This window comes from Aspergillus tubingensis, assembly GCF_013340325.1.
Source record: "Aspergillus tubingensis WU-2223L DNA, scaffold_4, whole genome shotgun sequence".
Taxonomy (NCBI): Eukaryota; Fungi; Ascomycota; class Eurotiomycetes; order Eurotiales; family Aspergillaceae; genus Aspergillus; species Aspergillus tubingensis.
Window position 1 is genome coordinate 1831609 of NW_023336278.1, and position 14166 is coordinate 1845774.

General features: G+C 50.6%; 5 protein-coding genes across 5 annotated transcripts; 3 read left to right on the top strand and 2 right to left on the bottom strand.

Annotated features, from left to right (window-relative positions):
• Nucleotides 1-64: 64 nt before the first annotated feature.
• AtWU_03143 (uncharacterized protein) lies at nt 65-2165 on the top strand (the record flags this gene model as incomplete). The annotated part of the gene is made up of 2 exons (XM_035498256.1): nt 65-171; nt 389-2165. 2 exons carry the CDS (start codon nt 65-67, stop codon nt 2163-2165), a joined length of 1884 nt encoding a protein of 627 aa, XP_035354149.1.
• Nucleotides 2166-3081: 916 nt separating this feature from the next.
• AtWU_03144 (uncharacterized protein) lies at nt 3082-3534 on the top strand (the record flags this gene model as incomplete). Its single annotated transcript, XM_035498257.1, has 3 exons — nt 3082-3147; nt 3227-3268; nt 3325-3534. The coding sequence occupies 3 exons, from the start codon at nt 3082-3084 to the stop codon at nt 3532-3534; spliced, it is 318 nt and encodes a 105-aa protein (XP_035354150.1).
• A 4343-nt stretch (nt 3535-7877) lies between these two features.
• Nucleotides 7878-9079, top strand: AtWU_03145 (velvet factor protein; the record flags this gene model as incomplete). The annotated part of the gene is made up of 2 exons (XM_035498258.1): nt 7878-8323; nt 8485-9079. 2 exons carry the CDS (start codon nt 7878-7880, stop codon nt 9077-9079), a joined length of 1041 nt encoding a protein of 346 aa, XP_035354151.1.
• Nucleotides 9080-11022: 1943 nt separating this feature from the next.
• On the bottom strand, nt 11023-11719 carry AtWU_03146 (mitochondrial 54S ribosomal protein bL12m; the record flags this gene model as incomplete). The annotated part of the gene is made up of 2 exons (XM_035498259.1): nt 11023-11346; nt 11486-11719. 2 exons carry the CDS (start codon nt 11717-11719, stop codon nt 11023-11025), a joined length of 558 nt encoding a protein of 185 aa, XP_035354152.1.
• Nucleotides 11720-12190: 471 nt separating this feature from the next.
• Nucleotides 12191-14150, bottom strand: AtWU_03147 (chaperonin-containing T-complex subunit CCT8; the record flags this gene model as incomplete). The annotated part of the gene is made up of 3 exons (XM_035498260.1): nt 12191-13470; nt 13579-13949; nt 14092-14150. The coding sequence occupies 3 exons, from the start codon at nt 14148-14150 to the stop codon at nt 12191-12193; spliced, it is 1710 nt and encodes a 569-aa protein (XP_035354153.1).
• Between the last annotated feature and the right edge of the window lie 16 nt (nt 14151-14166).

Here is a 14166-nt window from a genome sequence, read left to right on the forward strand (position 1 = left end):
ACGATGGTCGGTTTCTGACTGAAGGACTGAAGCCTCGATTCCGGATCGGAGTTGCAGTTACGCCATGGTCCACCGCCATGCTGACCGCCTTGCCCCTGGTGGATTGCCGGGTGTTATTATGCTTTATCGACCCGCTGCCATCTCCACTTTCCCAACCCCGGATTATCACTGGTATGCCATTGAATACCGCCTCCACTGTGTCATTTGTCTGTGTCCTTGATGCCTAGAAGTAGTCGAAATCTATGTCACTATACTCTCATTTGTGTGTGCTATCACGGCGGCGAGCATTGAGGTCTTTCTATATATCACCATCGCTGTGCCGCCATGTCTCCATCGACGTCAACTCGAGAGCTTCATATACCGAGCCCACTCCGTCCCACCTGGTCAGGTTCGCTCTGACAGGTACCACGAAACCTTCCCACAATGACGTCTCCAATCCGGAGCTTGACAAACACCTCTCGGACATATTTCTCGGTGATTGGCCTTTGGTATCTCTACCACCACCTTTTTGGAGCTCTTCTGGTCGACAGCCACAAAACCCCGATGAAATCGCGTTGTTCAAAGCCCTGAAACATGACGTCCGAAACCTGCGTCACTTGCAGGTACTCATTGAAAGAACTGTCAATGAAGTAGAAGGCAGTCTACTTTTACAGACACAATCCTGCGCCCTTTTAGCGCAAGCGTTGAATCGTTGCCAGCGAAAGAATTCCTACGGCGAGATTCTCTCGGCGCTCAATGCTATCATCACAAGACTGGAGAGGCTGGGACTACCGCGTACGAGTAATCTATACTTTCTGGGGATGTACTATGCTGCACTCTCATTGTCTGCGCCGGCTCTTGAAAGGTTTTTGGACGGGTACCTTTCCGTTGGCCTGTGGCCCATGGACAGCCTCGCAAGTAAATCTCTAGTGAATGCGCTCCTCAATGCCCTTCACTATCAGAGCTTCCGTGAGGTTACTATTGATACGAGCGCGATACTGGAGTTGATCGAGGGAGGTAAACAACGAAGGAAGAAAACCCTTCACGATCTGTTGTCCTGGGGCGATTCTGCCGGCCCAGCCATGCATCGTGGGCATTACCTTTGCTTACTCGCGAAACTGCGGAGCAAAGACCTTCTGTCTGAAGTATGGAAGCAAGCGATGTGGAGACTTTCGCCAAGCACTTCTCCTGAAATGTACCAATGTATGTACTCTTGTATAGTGACTCTGACGGAAAGTGGTGATGTTGTCCAAGCTATGGATTACTTGCAGGAAGTGTCGAAACACTCCCAGGGAATGCTTCCTGGTATATCCGAGTTCAAAGATGTCAACACACTGCTTGAGTCAGAAGTTATTGGTCCCCTATTGCCTCGAATGGCAGGTGAGAAAGAGTACTTGAAGCTTCTTGAGGCCCAACTAATACAGATCGAGCACAAGCTGGGTCTTAGTTGGGATTCTGAAGGCCCCTTTCACACGAATATAAGCGATCCGCACTCGATAATATCTGATTTACCGCTCTTCAATATCGATGGTGACAGCACAGGCTATGAGAGCGTTGCACGATTGATTACCGAAATTAACGCCTCCGGATGCTCCAGGTCAGCGACAGATCTCGGGAAGATTGCAGAACTGCTCGAAGAACACGAGGGAGACATTATCCCTGTATCTTTGCCATCAACTGAAGGCCAGGATGAGGAGTATGCCTGGTTTCCCCAGTATTCTCCAGTTCAGTGTTCGGGGGCCTCTCCGTCTGCTGGAAAAGAGGGCACTGAGTCTTGGACACCTTCAACGCTAGGTTTAGTCCGTGTCAGCTGCGATAGGAGTGGATCCCCTCTCGAACGCTCCATTCATGTGATGCAGCTTGGTCGTTTGGCAAGGAGAGCCAGATGTCCACATGATCAGGATCCAAGCTATGATAATCCTTGGGAAGAGACCGAGCATATGATTGCGTGGGATCGTGTCTATGGCCAGCTCATCGCTGTATACGTTGGACCAAGCGACGGGCCTATTGAGAGTCGCATAGAGTCACGGGCTGCACGAGCGCGATCTGGTATTGAGGCGATCACCACAGTCTCTCTTCATGGTGATACGGCGCCAACTTCTCAAGGTGATCTGATATCTTTTATTGGAAATGCGTCTATGCATTATTACATCGAGGAAGATCCAAGTCCGGACCTCATGCTATAATTGCTTCTCTTTTTGGTCACTGGTGTACATAAGCATTGAGCTCGAAGTACTTGCGCAGCACAAATAGCCTCTTTCTGATACGATGCTTTTCCGGCAATTACTATCGAAGACTTTCCTGGAAGAAGCCCATATTAGCTCTGTCGGATATTGCATCTTGCAAAGTGTGTCCGCATTACGGCCTTATTCCCCCCTATGCTCGGAAGCTAATGCTATATTTTGCTATGGGAAGTAGCTATCAAACTTGCATGCTAATAGCATCTATTGCATAGTCTATGTATGCAGCTTGGCAGGCATGTTCAGCATAGCCACAGCGATTCGTGATACACTCTCTTGCTAACATAGCAGAAGGTTATGCTTAGCCAGCTAAGAAGCTGGGGAAGCCAGCATCATCCTTAGCAGTCCTCATCTCGCATGACCACAATCTCTCAACCTCAGTGGCAGAGACTATGCAATGCAACTAGCATCTGCTAAGTCTACATACTGTTCCAACGGAGAGCCCGAACGTGATGCACTATCACCAGCAAAGAACCATGCTGTCGGCCAAGTCCGAGAGTACGGCTTCATGTTAAGTAAGCCACGTCAATACCATTCAAGTGGACAATGGGCGAGACATGGTCCCATGGTTTGATCGTGTGCTCTACCGCCTGCTCAATGTCAGATAACATTATCTGGCAGGTGAGCTGAAGCCCCTTGCAACTTCCTGTCTCATATTACGTCAGTTTTCCGTGTCACCACAATGACGGTTTAGGTGAGCAAACCCTCAAGACACGAAGCAGGCTGGTAGAATACCGATTGCTGATATGTTTCTCGCACAACATAAGTTTACTCTTCACCGTTTGGGTAGCCTGCAGCACGATCTGGTCACTGATTCCAAAGAGTCTCTGGTAGGATTGCTACCTTCTCTAGTGCCCTATCAATGCAACAGGATTTCGAGCGGTCTCTGGCTGTCACGTCTACACCCCACACAACATGCCGTAAGGTCGTAAGTGTATTGGTAGCGGTTGACTCACATTTTCAAGGATAAGTTTGGGTATTATGCTGAGACAATTGATTATATGAAGACATCTTCCGTGTGTGTACGGATTGCCAATTTGATCCAAAGCGTACGTACAATACAAACGCCCTCCTAGACAAGGATTATCCTTTCTGTTCGGAGTAGTTTCAGGTGTGCAAGTTGCTGTGGCCCGCGCTAAGAGCACACGCAGGGTACCGCAAGACAAAACGAAGAGACAGCCAGGATATCCTAGGTTCAGGTGCAAGGTCAGTGCGGACGACTGAAAGCCAAGGCAAGCTTGTCAGCTTTGAGAGTCAGGGTATCCTGGCTCCCTTGCTCGCAGCAGCCCTTTGTCGACGCAGATTATTAGACTAAATAGGAAGGTCGATAATCCATCGACCCGTAAGATTTCGAAGATCTTCTTTTCTTGCAGGGTTGCGCCATTAGTTCGCGATCGAGGCTTCCACGTCGCCCTAGCAGGGGAGCTGATGCGTCCAGGATTCGGTGTGCTCTTTTGCTTTTTCTCCAAGAAACGGCCCCAACGAAGACATAAAGCATCGATCCATAATCTTGATCTTCCCGATTGTATGCTGTGGTCCATAACGAAGGCATTCTTGCATGAGCCGTCCAGGGAGATTTTCAGAACCCAAAGTATCGCTGGCGTGTAGAGCCCAAAGGCTGTCTCGACGCGAGGCGGGCGGCCCGTACTTCGGCCAGAACCTTGGGCACTCAAATCATCCGGTGAGACCGGAGGGCAAATACTTGTTAGTTAGTTAGGTAGTATGTCTATAGGTAAGGTTTGTCTAAAATTTAGTGGCCGCATTCCCACACTCTATTGGTATCAACTTGCCTGGTGTTATTTCCTCTTCATGTATCATGATTTGTCATATCCGTAGGTAGATACAGTACCATTCCATATGGAACGGCTTTTAGTAGGATTGGCGGGTGGCTAATTAAGATGCGTGGGAATGGTGAAGGGAAGCTTGAGCTGGCTGGAGGAGAATATTGCGGTTGGGTTGCCGGGAGCAGTTGCTGCTATACGGCGGCGGAAGGCGAACGTTGGGCCAAGTCACTTGATCCCCCCTTCCTTTTCGTAATGCGGCAATCGACAGGTCGACGAGATCGCAGCAACTCCTCCGCTCTCTTGCAAACTGGAGATCTCCGATTCCCACGGACTTTTCCCAGGGCCCAATCGGAGAAACGCCTTCTTTCCCCGTAAGTCACTCACTCATTTCCAGCCTTCCTTTGAAATGAACCGCATGCGTGCAGACTGCTGGTCGAATAATACCTTCGGTTCCTGACAAATCTTTTTCTTTTGGTTGCCTCTGGCGATAGTTTACTCAAGGAGTATCTCCGTGACTCGCTTCTTACACGGGTTCTCCGTCCTAGTTGCCTTCTACAGGCAAATGGAGTGTGGCTGGCAACGCGCAGCGTTAATTGGCATCCGACCTCAGCGTCCGGGCCATGTCTCCATTTGTTCCAACTAAGAGAATATTCATATCGGCGATGGGAAAAAAAAAAAACAAAGTGGAGGATATTCTCCCCCGGAGGAAACTCCTCTGGGAATAAGCAAGAAGCTCACGATTATGCACTACCTGTGGACGGTCATGACGCACGAACAGGATCATCGCCGTAGCACCCAATCTACACACTAGCCACTGCACTGCAATTGCAGCTTCCGGGATTCCAAAAGGCCAGACCCATGACTGCCTGGGTAGGAACACAGAAAGGTGTGGACACTGGATACCCTTAGTGTGCATGAGGCACACCCGGATTCCGGGAAATAGAACGCTGCATAGGCGTGTCGGTACTCGGTAATAGTTCCATCTGTCTGACGGTGGTTGTTGACTCATCAGCATCCAGCCAACTCTGGCCATCGATCAAGTCATCCAACAGTCAAGGATGTGACACATCATTCATGGTTGTCGGCAAGGCAACCACACATACAGTAGCCCGTCCATTCAAGAGGGAATGGTGAACAGTTGTTACAGGGCTAATGCACGAAAAGTACTTCTGTCGCCGACTTGGATTTCTTCCCCGCAGCACCAGAGGGGGTTACGATAACACAAATCAGCTGAGATGAAACATCCAGTGTGATATGTGGCGGTGACCACCGATCGATCTTCCATTTCCATTGCAAGGATAGGCATCATACCTTGTACCTTAGCCACAATTTGTGAATGAGTATGTCCCAGGATCTCACTACAGGAAATCCGGAGCGCACCCAACGGGGTTCTCGGGCTTCACTGAGATCAGAATTGGAAGTGATTTTTGAGGTCCCCACCAGAAGTAAGCCAGCTCACCTCCCTTCTTCTTTCCTCCTGTGTAGTTCCGTTATTGCAAATTATCTGACCAATTGGCCCGCTCGTTTTATCATTTGTGGTCCGGTGTCCTTCTGGACCAGTAATGATCAGCGAATTCGATGGTTGTTGCGGAGAAAAGCTCACTATAAAATAGTCTTAGATTCGAAACGGCCCGTGCAAAAGACCCCGGTATCCACGACCAGCAATGACAAATCGGCAATACTCGCGGTCCTGGGAGAACGGGGGCTGGACACGCCCACCACCATACTCCATATTCGTCCTTGTTTGCTCTGTTAAAGGTGCTCCTGGCTTAGGCATGCAACAAGCTCAGTATGCAGGGCCCTGGTTTCATGCTAAAGACGTGGGCGCAAAAGTAACCTGAACATTGTCGGATGGAGTTCGCAGTCCCGACACTAAGCAGCTGAACAGCCGTATTCGCCTAGCGTACGGAAAGATCCCCGACGGCCGTGTCCGGCTTTTGCGGTCAATGGCCCTTGGACCAAGCTCAATAATTGTCCCGGGGGTTCATGGGCGACATCTATCACCACACCCTTCCAGGAATAGTGCTCTGTATATGGTCGATAGTTGAAAAACAACGGTGAGCGTCCAGATCTGGACTCCACTATACAGTCTTCTAGCCGTTTCTCTACGAATCTTGCAGCACCATCTTCCTTTTTCCTACTTCTTTTCCGAGCTGCAGGACAGGTCTGTGCCGGGAACGCCGAGGCTCGCAAATCATCAGTATAGACCATTTATTCCTTGCACCGATCAGCTGCTGGAGGCCCATCTAGTTGCATTGCGTGGACGGGCTGCAGAGTATCTAACGATGATAGCGACCACGGATAGCGATCCCAGCAATCTGAACTGCACGGCTTACGGCGTACATGGAATTATATTCTTGCCAATCAACTGGTCGATTATACTCGATCTGCGCTTTTATTCCCTGTTCTTTCCTGGCTTGTCGCTGCTCACTCGTTGGAACCTGGCTCACGGAGTCGAACATCTCACCCGATGATGGTTCCTGCTGGGCTTCCAGATCATCGCGCATTTAAAAATTAAATCCTTCGGCAGCAGATCGCCCTAGTTCCCCGGGAAGTGGGTAATAATTGGGCGCCTTGGTAAACACAGTTCACGCCTTTTACTAGGCACTTAGCAAGCGATTCGTTGCATATACGGGATCCTATTCCGTTATTGGCCATCGCAAGGAAGATAGTCCCTCCTTAAGATACTGCTTACCACTTCGACGAATACGAGATGCCCACGGCATACCAGGGTCAGTCTTTTATTGCTTTGGCCAATGATTTTTCGCAGGGCCGTCATACTGCGTCGTCTGCAGAACCCAAAGGGACCCATAACAGAAGTGGCTCGTCTACTGGAACCTTACTAGTAATTGCGATGGTCGCGCAAAGTTCCGGACAGTGTACAGACCAACACACTGGGCACTAGCAAAACCTACGCTTCTTTTGTTAAATACGGGAAAATTGGGATATCGGAGAAACTCATGCTGGAGTAAAGATTTCTAAGATTCGGGGATATACACGGCCGGATCCTGTCAGGGACGCAGTGTTGCTGCATGTCTGAATTTTTCACAATGCCACACACATACGCAGTGGGCACGCACAGGCTCTCACAAAAGCATCGACCAACCCGTTTCCCCAGATCCATTTCTTTTCTTGCACGGCCACAGGCAACTATAGAGTGCCAATAAACACTTGGTATTTTACTGCTTGGCTTAGGGTTAGTACCACGCTCCTGGCCATTCTTCCTCCATCTGGGGTGGTCATCAGACACGCTTACTTCACGTTTCTACAGGGTCACTACTCCAGTTGCTTGCCTTGCCGCTACTTGCGCGCCGGTGTGAGTCGTGCTACGATCTGGTTGGGCAGAGGTGGGCAGTCCCCTTTTCTTTTTCCTCCTTCGTCTTGACTACCTTTTTCCGTGCTTCGGGACCCTCCTCAGACAATTGCTTTGTGGTCTGCCTTTGAGAATCATCAAAGAGAGCTAACATATGCATATCACCTCAGCCAGCTACTTCGGTAGGTTGGAACAACCGCCCACGTCAGGTCATGTTATTTGCACCTTTGGCCTTAAAGGAAGCATCTTAAAACCTACCGCACACAGTTAACCTGTGAACTCTGGAAAATCTTTGGCGCTGGGTATACCGTTACGTAGTACATGGCCAATTTGTCCCAGCGGGCTTCTGACCCCTGTCGATTGTTCTTCCCATATCGGGCCTCATTCCACCTTTTCTTCTAAGTTGACCAAACCTTGCTTGACCATTTTGGCGTTCCCTATTGTGGATGCCTAGCCCGCGAACACAACGGGAGATCAGCTTTTGGCCCTTTACAGCGAGAGCAAGTCCTAGAAGAAAGAAAAAATTGTACGGACCCCCAAACGTCCGCACAAATTGCATAGATGTCTCGAACCCCGCTACCGCAATGGATGTATCCCGCATCCAGTGGTCAACCGTCGGATGCAAGATCCTACGCCGCTGGTGACGATCACCAGATGTTGACGATGCCAAATCGATTCCACACTCTGGAAGATCCCCCACGCTTCCTCTATCCTGACAATCAGGGCTACGCTCCGACTTATGTGCATCCTGCATCAAACTCCAGGGCTCCTTATCACGGCAGAACTTGGGACAGCTTCGCAGACCCCAAATTTAACCCTTCGCCAATACCGGTTGCCAATCATAGTGTCTATCCTCAGTATGGGGCCCAAAGGTCAAATGCCATGAGAGGCGCGGAGTATGCCTCTGCTTCAGCCTCTGTCTCTAGCCCTTATCAGGATTCCCCCAGTTACAGTCGCGGTTCTATTGGTTCTATTTCCGGGACGCGGACAAATGATGTGGAGTCTCAGTATAAACCCCTTTCTTTCTTCAAAAAAAGGCCCTAGTCTTATCTGCCTGGAGTTATGATACCATCATCGTGGTCAAATGTGCATACTCCCGCTATTTCGCCTCGAGCTGTGGTGCTTCGTAACTCCCTTGGGAACTATTATGCTAATAGGATTTATACAGGTACAGTAGCAGCTCGGCGACCTTTCCAAGCCCCGTTCACTCAGAGGAGAGCTCAGCAATGTATCCTGCGCTCGCACCACCCATAAAACCCCAGGCACAACAGCATCAGCGGCACACCACGTCCAGCATGCCTTCTGGGTTTGAAAGGTTGCTTCACCATTCTCCAACTCCATCACCTCCGCCACGAAGAACCTCCACGACATCACGGCATCACCTCTTCATTCGACAACAGCCCCTCGCAGCCCGGGCTTGTGGTGCCGGAGACCGAGACCGCCGCCCTGTAGACCCACCTCCAATTCTACAGCTGCTATTAACGGACTTTGACTCCAGCACATCAGATGATATCGATATCCTCCAAGACCCGCGCTTTACCGTTGGCTGCTTCCTGGTTCCCGAAACGCGAGGATCGATTTCGTCCGACATGGATGGTGATAGTGCCCTTCGAGAGGATCGTCTCGGAACTGCTCCCGGCCAATCTACACCATTGCTTTCGGGCAAAGCATTTGTCTCGCCTTTCTTTGTCGATGAAGACCCTGATCCAACAACTGCCCCAAATCATCCATCAACATTTGATTTTCACCTACCGGAACGATGAGTTCAACTTGCTCCATCAACCTCCAAGGGAGCCCAACAGCCCGCAGCATTCTTCATATTCTCCGATCTCTCCGTACGTACAGCTGGACTGTACCGCTTACAGTTCCGGCTTATGAATTGGGGCCTCGTTGAGGACACAGGTCAATCGATGCCCGTCCTTGCTGAAGTATGGTCTGATCCGTTTCGCGTGTACCCTGCCAAAGACTTTCCCGGAATGCGAGACTCATCACGTCTCACAGAGGGTCTTAAGGAATTAGGATTCGTCGAACTCAAGACCAGGGGAAAGGGGAAAGGCAAGGGTCGACGGAGGTGACATGTCAGCGAGGTTGAATAGGGTACGGATCAATGAGTGAACGCAGCGCTGGTCGGGAATCTTACGGATTGGTTTGATCTGCTTCTTGTCCCTTCTTTTCTTTTCTTCTCCCCTCCAGTGTTCTTTCCTCTCTCTCCCCTCGCCCGCTTGCATATCATTATCTCTTTTTCTTCCATGATATCTTCACTCGAATATGGCTTCTGGAAAGATGGCTATGAAAGGTTATATATGATACTGTTACTAGGTTATATTGATGAGATATGGAGTTTGGATAGGGCACTCAGGTGAAAGAGATGCAGGCTGTTAGTTGATATCTATGTTGATGCAAGGATTAGACAGGAAACTATACATGTCACCAGTCATTGCTGCAAAGAGATACAAAGGTCAATACATAGTATTAGTATATATAAAGACGTCCAAATGTTGCATATGCCCCATCTCTCCCCTACTAGTGATTGTAGTTGGCTAGATTCTGGATTCGTAATACTAGTATTATAGATTGCTATCATCTAAACCGGTAGTAAAGTTTTGAACTTCGATTGAAACATCGGCAACACGATGTAATCATGGTAATACTACGTGATTTCTATCTTCACTACTAGTAGTTGCCACGCTCTTTGTACGCCATGTCTACTAGTGCTAATACTATCAAGTTGTGGAAATTGGTAGTAATCGTACGATCATACAGATCCTGTAGTGCTTGGACATTCAACCACAGCTAGTAAGATGTTCAAATATATAATCACCAAAAGTGTACATCATTCAATCTCGATATCTAATTACAGTAGCTGGGCAGCACACTAAATTGTAGAAACGACAATAACCACAATAAAGCACCATTGCACTTCTCATTGGTGCTGAAATAGAAATTTAAATGGCAATATAGAAGGTGCAAGGCGACGACGTAATGAAGGCGAAGTTGGGTTAACTGTACAGTTCGCCGGGCGGAGTTCAAAGTCGAGTGCTCGCCGTGGCTCCGCAGGGAAATTCTCATGGTTCGTTCCTGGCCCGCCGGTTCAATGGTTTTTACTGCAATCGGTAATGATGGTTGTTGTAACGAGTTAGTTGTTTGATATGGCTCAGAGGGATGAGTCTCTGGTTGTATGAAAAGGAGCTTATAGCTACGAAACATAAGAGAGGTGGTGGTTGCACAGCTCTCCTAGGACCCATCGTTCAAGTAATAGATCTACCACAGTGCTCATGACGTCCCCGTGGGGGCTTTGCACGCCAAAAAAAAAAAAAAAGATCCCCTTCCAGCTTGTTTCAACATTGTCCATTCAATGCGATAATAATGTACACTCGCCGCCTTTTTCCCGCTTTCCGGTTTATATCAGAACAGTCTTAAGAGATATATGACGGAGAAAAGAAAAGAGATAGGATAAAAACACACAGACAATACATGACGGAATAGAGAAAAAAAGGGTGGTGCGAGACAAAACTCCAGCATGATGAGATGCAGTCCAATCACAACGTCCAGACCATCCACAGGTAGCCTCTCCCTCTTCCCTTTCCCCCCTCTCCGCTCATCCGCTCAGAACGGAGAGAGGGGTTGTGGAAAGATGAAAGCTTAGGGTGACCCGGTGGCATTAAAAAAAGTCCCCGAAAGCAGAGAGTAGTATATAGGTCCCAGTTTAGTCCATAGTGGCCTTGGCGCCCACGGCCTTGAGGGTCTCCACGATCTTCTCGGCCTCCTCCTTGGGCACAGACTCCTTCAGGACCTTGGGAACGGACTCGACGAACTTCTTGCTGTCGACCAGGGACAGGCCGAGGAGGGTCTTGATCTCCTTGATGACCTTGGCCTTGGAGGAGGCGTCAACGGACTCGAGCTTCAGGTTGAACAGGGTCTTCTCCTGCTGGGCGGGAGCAGCCTCCTCTTCCTCAGCAGCGGCGGGAGCGGCGGGAGCAGCGCCCATGGCGAAACCGCCAACGGGGAGGTCGGGGATGTTCAGGCGGGTCTAGAATGACAACGTACATGTCAGTAGCGAGTTCAATGTGATTCGATGAGTGTCAATCCACCACGCTCGATGGGATACAGCCTGAAATGGGCACGATGCGGAGTTTGCGACACAGGTCCGGGGGAGCAAAACAACGCACCTTCAGGGTGGAGACGAGGTCGGCTGTCTCCAACAGGGTCAATTGGCTGATCTGGTCGACAATCTGGGTGATCTTGGGGTTGGCAGGAGCAGCAGCAGCCTCCGCCTCAGTGGATTGCCATCTCCGGCTGAGTGTGCGCTGGGACAGGTATGTCGTGGGAGCAAGGCGCAGAGAAGCGGTAGGGCGGACGATCTGTCTGCAGCAGCGAGCTGCGGCCTGGGCGGAAACGGACATGATGGACGGGAGGTGAAGGCGAACGGAACGGAAACAGGGAGAGACGTAGGACCGTGAGGGGAGGGTGACCAAGGAATTGAAGCTGCTCAAGATATCGAATTGCTCGAGGAAGGCCTTTGCGGGAAAAGAAAGTCGAGCGTCGGCCCGGAAAATCCAGTCACATCACGTGATATTACTGACCGCCCGCCTATCAGTGCTGCTGCTTATACAAGTATACGCTCTTGCTATGATGATCATTGTTATGGAAGATCTACACATAGTTACATTCAACTACTGCCAATTCATAATCGAATTTGGCTTATCCTAGTTGGTCCAAAGTATCCACATGAGCAATATTACTACCACTACTATCACAAAAAGCATTATACACTCCCGGACATGCCGGGTTAGTTGATGTTCATGATTATCGTGTCTATATCACATTTTGAGTTTTAGACCACATTGATTATACCGCTCTCCAACGCCTCAAATTTAGTCCTCATCCCAGTTGGGGTTGGGACCCGGGGGCTTGGGTCCACCCGCCTGTCGAGCAACGATGATCTGGTCGACACTGAGGACTGTCCGGGCGGACTCACTCGCGAGTCTAATGGCCCAGCTCTTAGATGCCAGCAAGTCCAGAATACCTTCATCCACAGTATCCAGAGTGCCAGTCGAAGAAGGTCCCACCTCCAGATCGACACCAGTAGTCCAGTAAGGCTCCTCCTCGGAACTGCCCTCTTCCTCCGACTCCTCTGACGATTCGCCGTTGGCACTCGTGTGGTGGTGGGCAGTGTAGAGACGAGAGAGAACCTCAGTAGCGTCCAAGCCAGCGGACTCCGCCAGAGTACGAGGGATCACCTCGAAAGCTTCAGCGTACTTGCGGATAGCGTGCTGGGGCAATCCGGGGGTGCGATCGGCGAACGCAGAGATCTTCTCCACAAGCTGAATCTCGGTAGCACCGGCGCCAGGAACCAGACGGGGGTCCTTGGTGATGGCCTTGACGGCGTTGACACCGTCGTCAATGGCACGCTCGACGTCATCCAGGTGGTTCTGGGTGGCACCGCGCAGGACGATGGTAGATGTGCGAGTAACAGCGTTGGAATCTTCTTGACGGAAAACGGTGACACGGTCTCCACCAATCTCAGTGGTCTCGACGATGTCGATAGAACCCATCTCATCGGGCATAGGAGCACCCAGACGAGCGAGAGGAGTAGCACCGACCACGCGGCAGAGACGGCGCAGCTCGAACTTGGACAAAATCTTGATGACCAGAATGTTGAAACGGTTCAGGTAGTGCATGGCGAGATCACCGATCGTGGAACCGCAAACAAGGACACGAAGGCCGGAGTCGTACAGCTCCTTGATGGCCGCCTCCAGACGTTCCTCCTCACCCTTCGAGAAGTCCAACATCTCCTGCGCGTTCTTCAGGAGCACAGTACCCTTGGTCTCGGTCTGAGAGATGTCAATGGGGCAGCTGAAGACACCGACCTTGGCCTTCTGTGCCTTCTTGACCACACCATCGGGCTCACGACCAAGGACCATACCCTTGACAACACGGGACTGTTCCAAGCTACCACCCATGATCTTCACAACGCGGACGTTATCGACGTTAAAGTTGACGGGGTTCTTGGGGAGGACGGCGAGGACGGCCTCGGCAACCAAGGAGGCCAGGATGTCTTCGGTTCCGGACTGCTTGCTGGCGACAACGGTGCGGAGAGCCTTGCTCAGTTCAGTCTGAGAGCGAAGATCCTGCAGGCGATCAACCTCGAGGCCTAGAGATGAACCCATTCGTTAGCAAGTGCGGGAGAAGCGATCAGGATAGCCAGTGGACCGGTAGCCCCTGAACGAAGTATAGAACGCATAACCCGAAAACAACTCACCTTCCAACACCTGAAGAGCGAAGTTCTGAGCCTTCTCATAACCCTGCGTGATATCACTTGTCTTCAAACCCATCCGCAACAATTCCTCGGCCTTCTTCAGCAACTCTCCCGCCAGGATGATGACCATGTTGGTGCCGTCACCCATCTCCGCATCCTGCTGTTGACTGGCCATCACGAGCAACTTGGCAGCGGGGTGCACAACGTCCAACTCGCGCAGAATCGTAGCGGCATCGGAGGTGAGGATCATCTTCTGCAGGTGGTTAATCACGATCTTGTTGCGACCGTACGGGCCCAGCGACGTGAGCACGGTCTGAGCGATAGCCTGGCAGGCTTCGATGTTGCGGATGACCGCACCGTCTTCGGCATCATGACTATGAAGGACGAGATGTTAGTCAATGATTCGGATCATCGCCGGATTGTCATGGATTGGCGGTGCCTGATATGAAACTCCCGCCATGCTCGAGGGACCTGAGGGGCGGGACATTCCACCACGGGGGGATTTGCTTCGCTCACCTCTGATACCCAGGCTTGAAGAGACCAGCCTGGGAGGGACCAGGCATAGACAACGACATGATGACAAAATCCTTC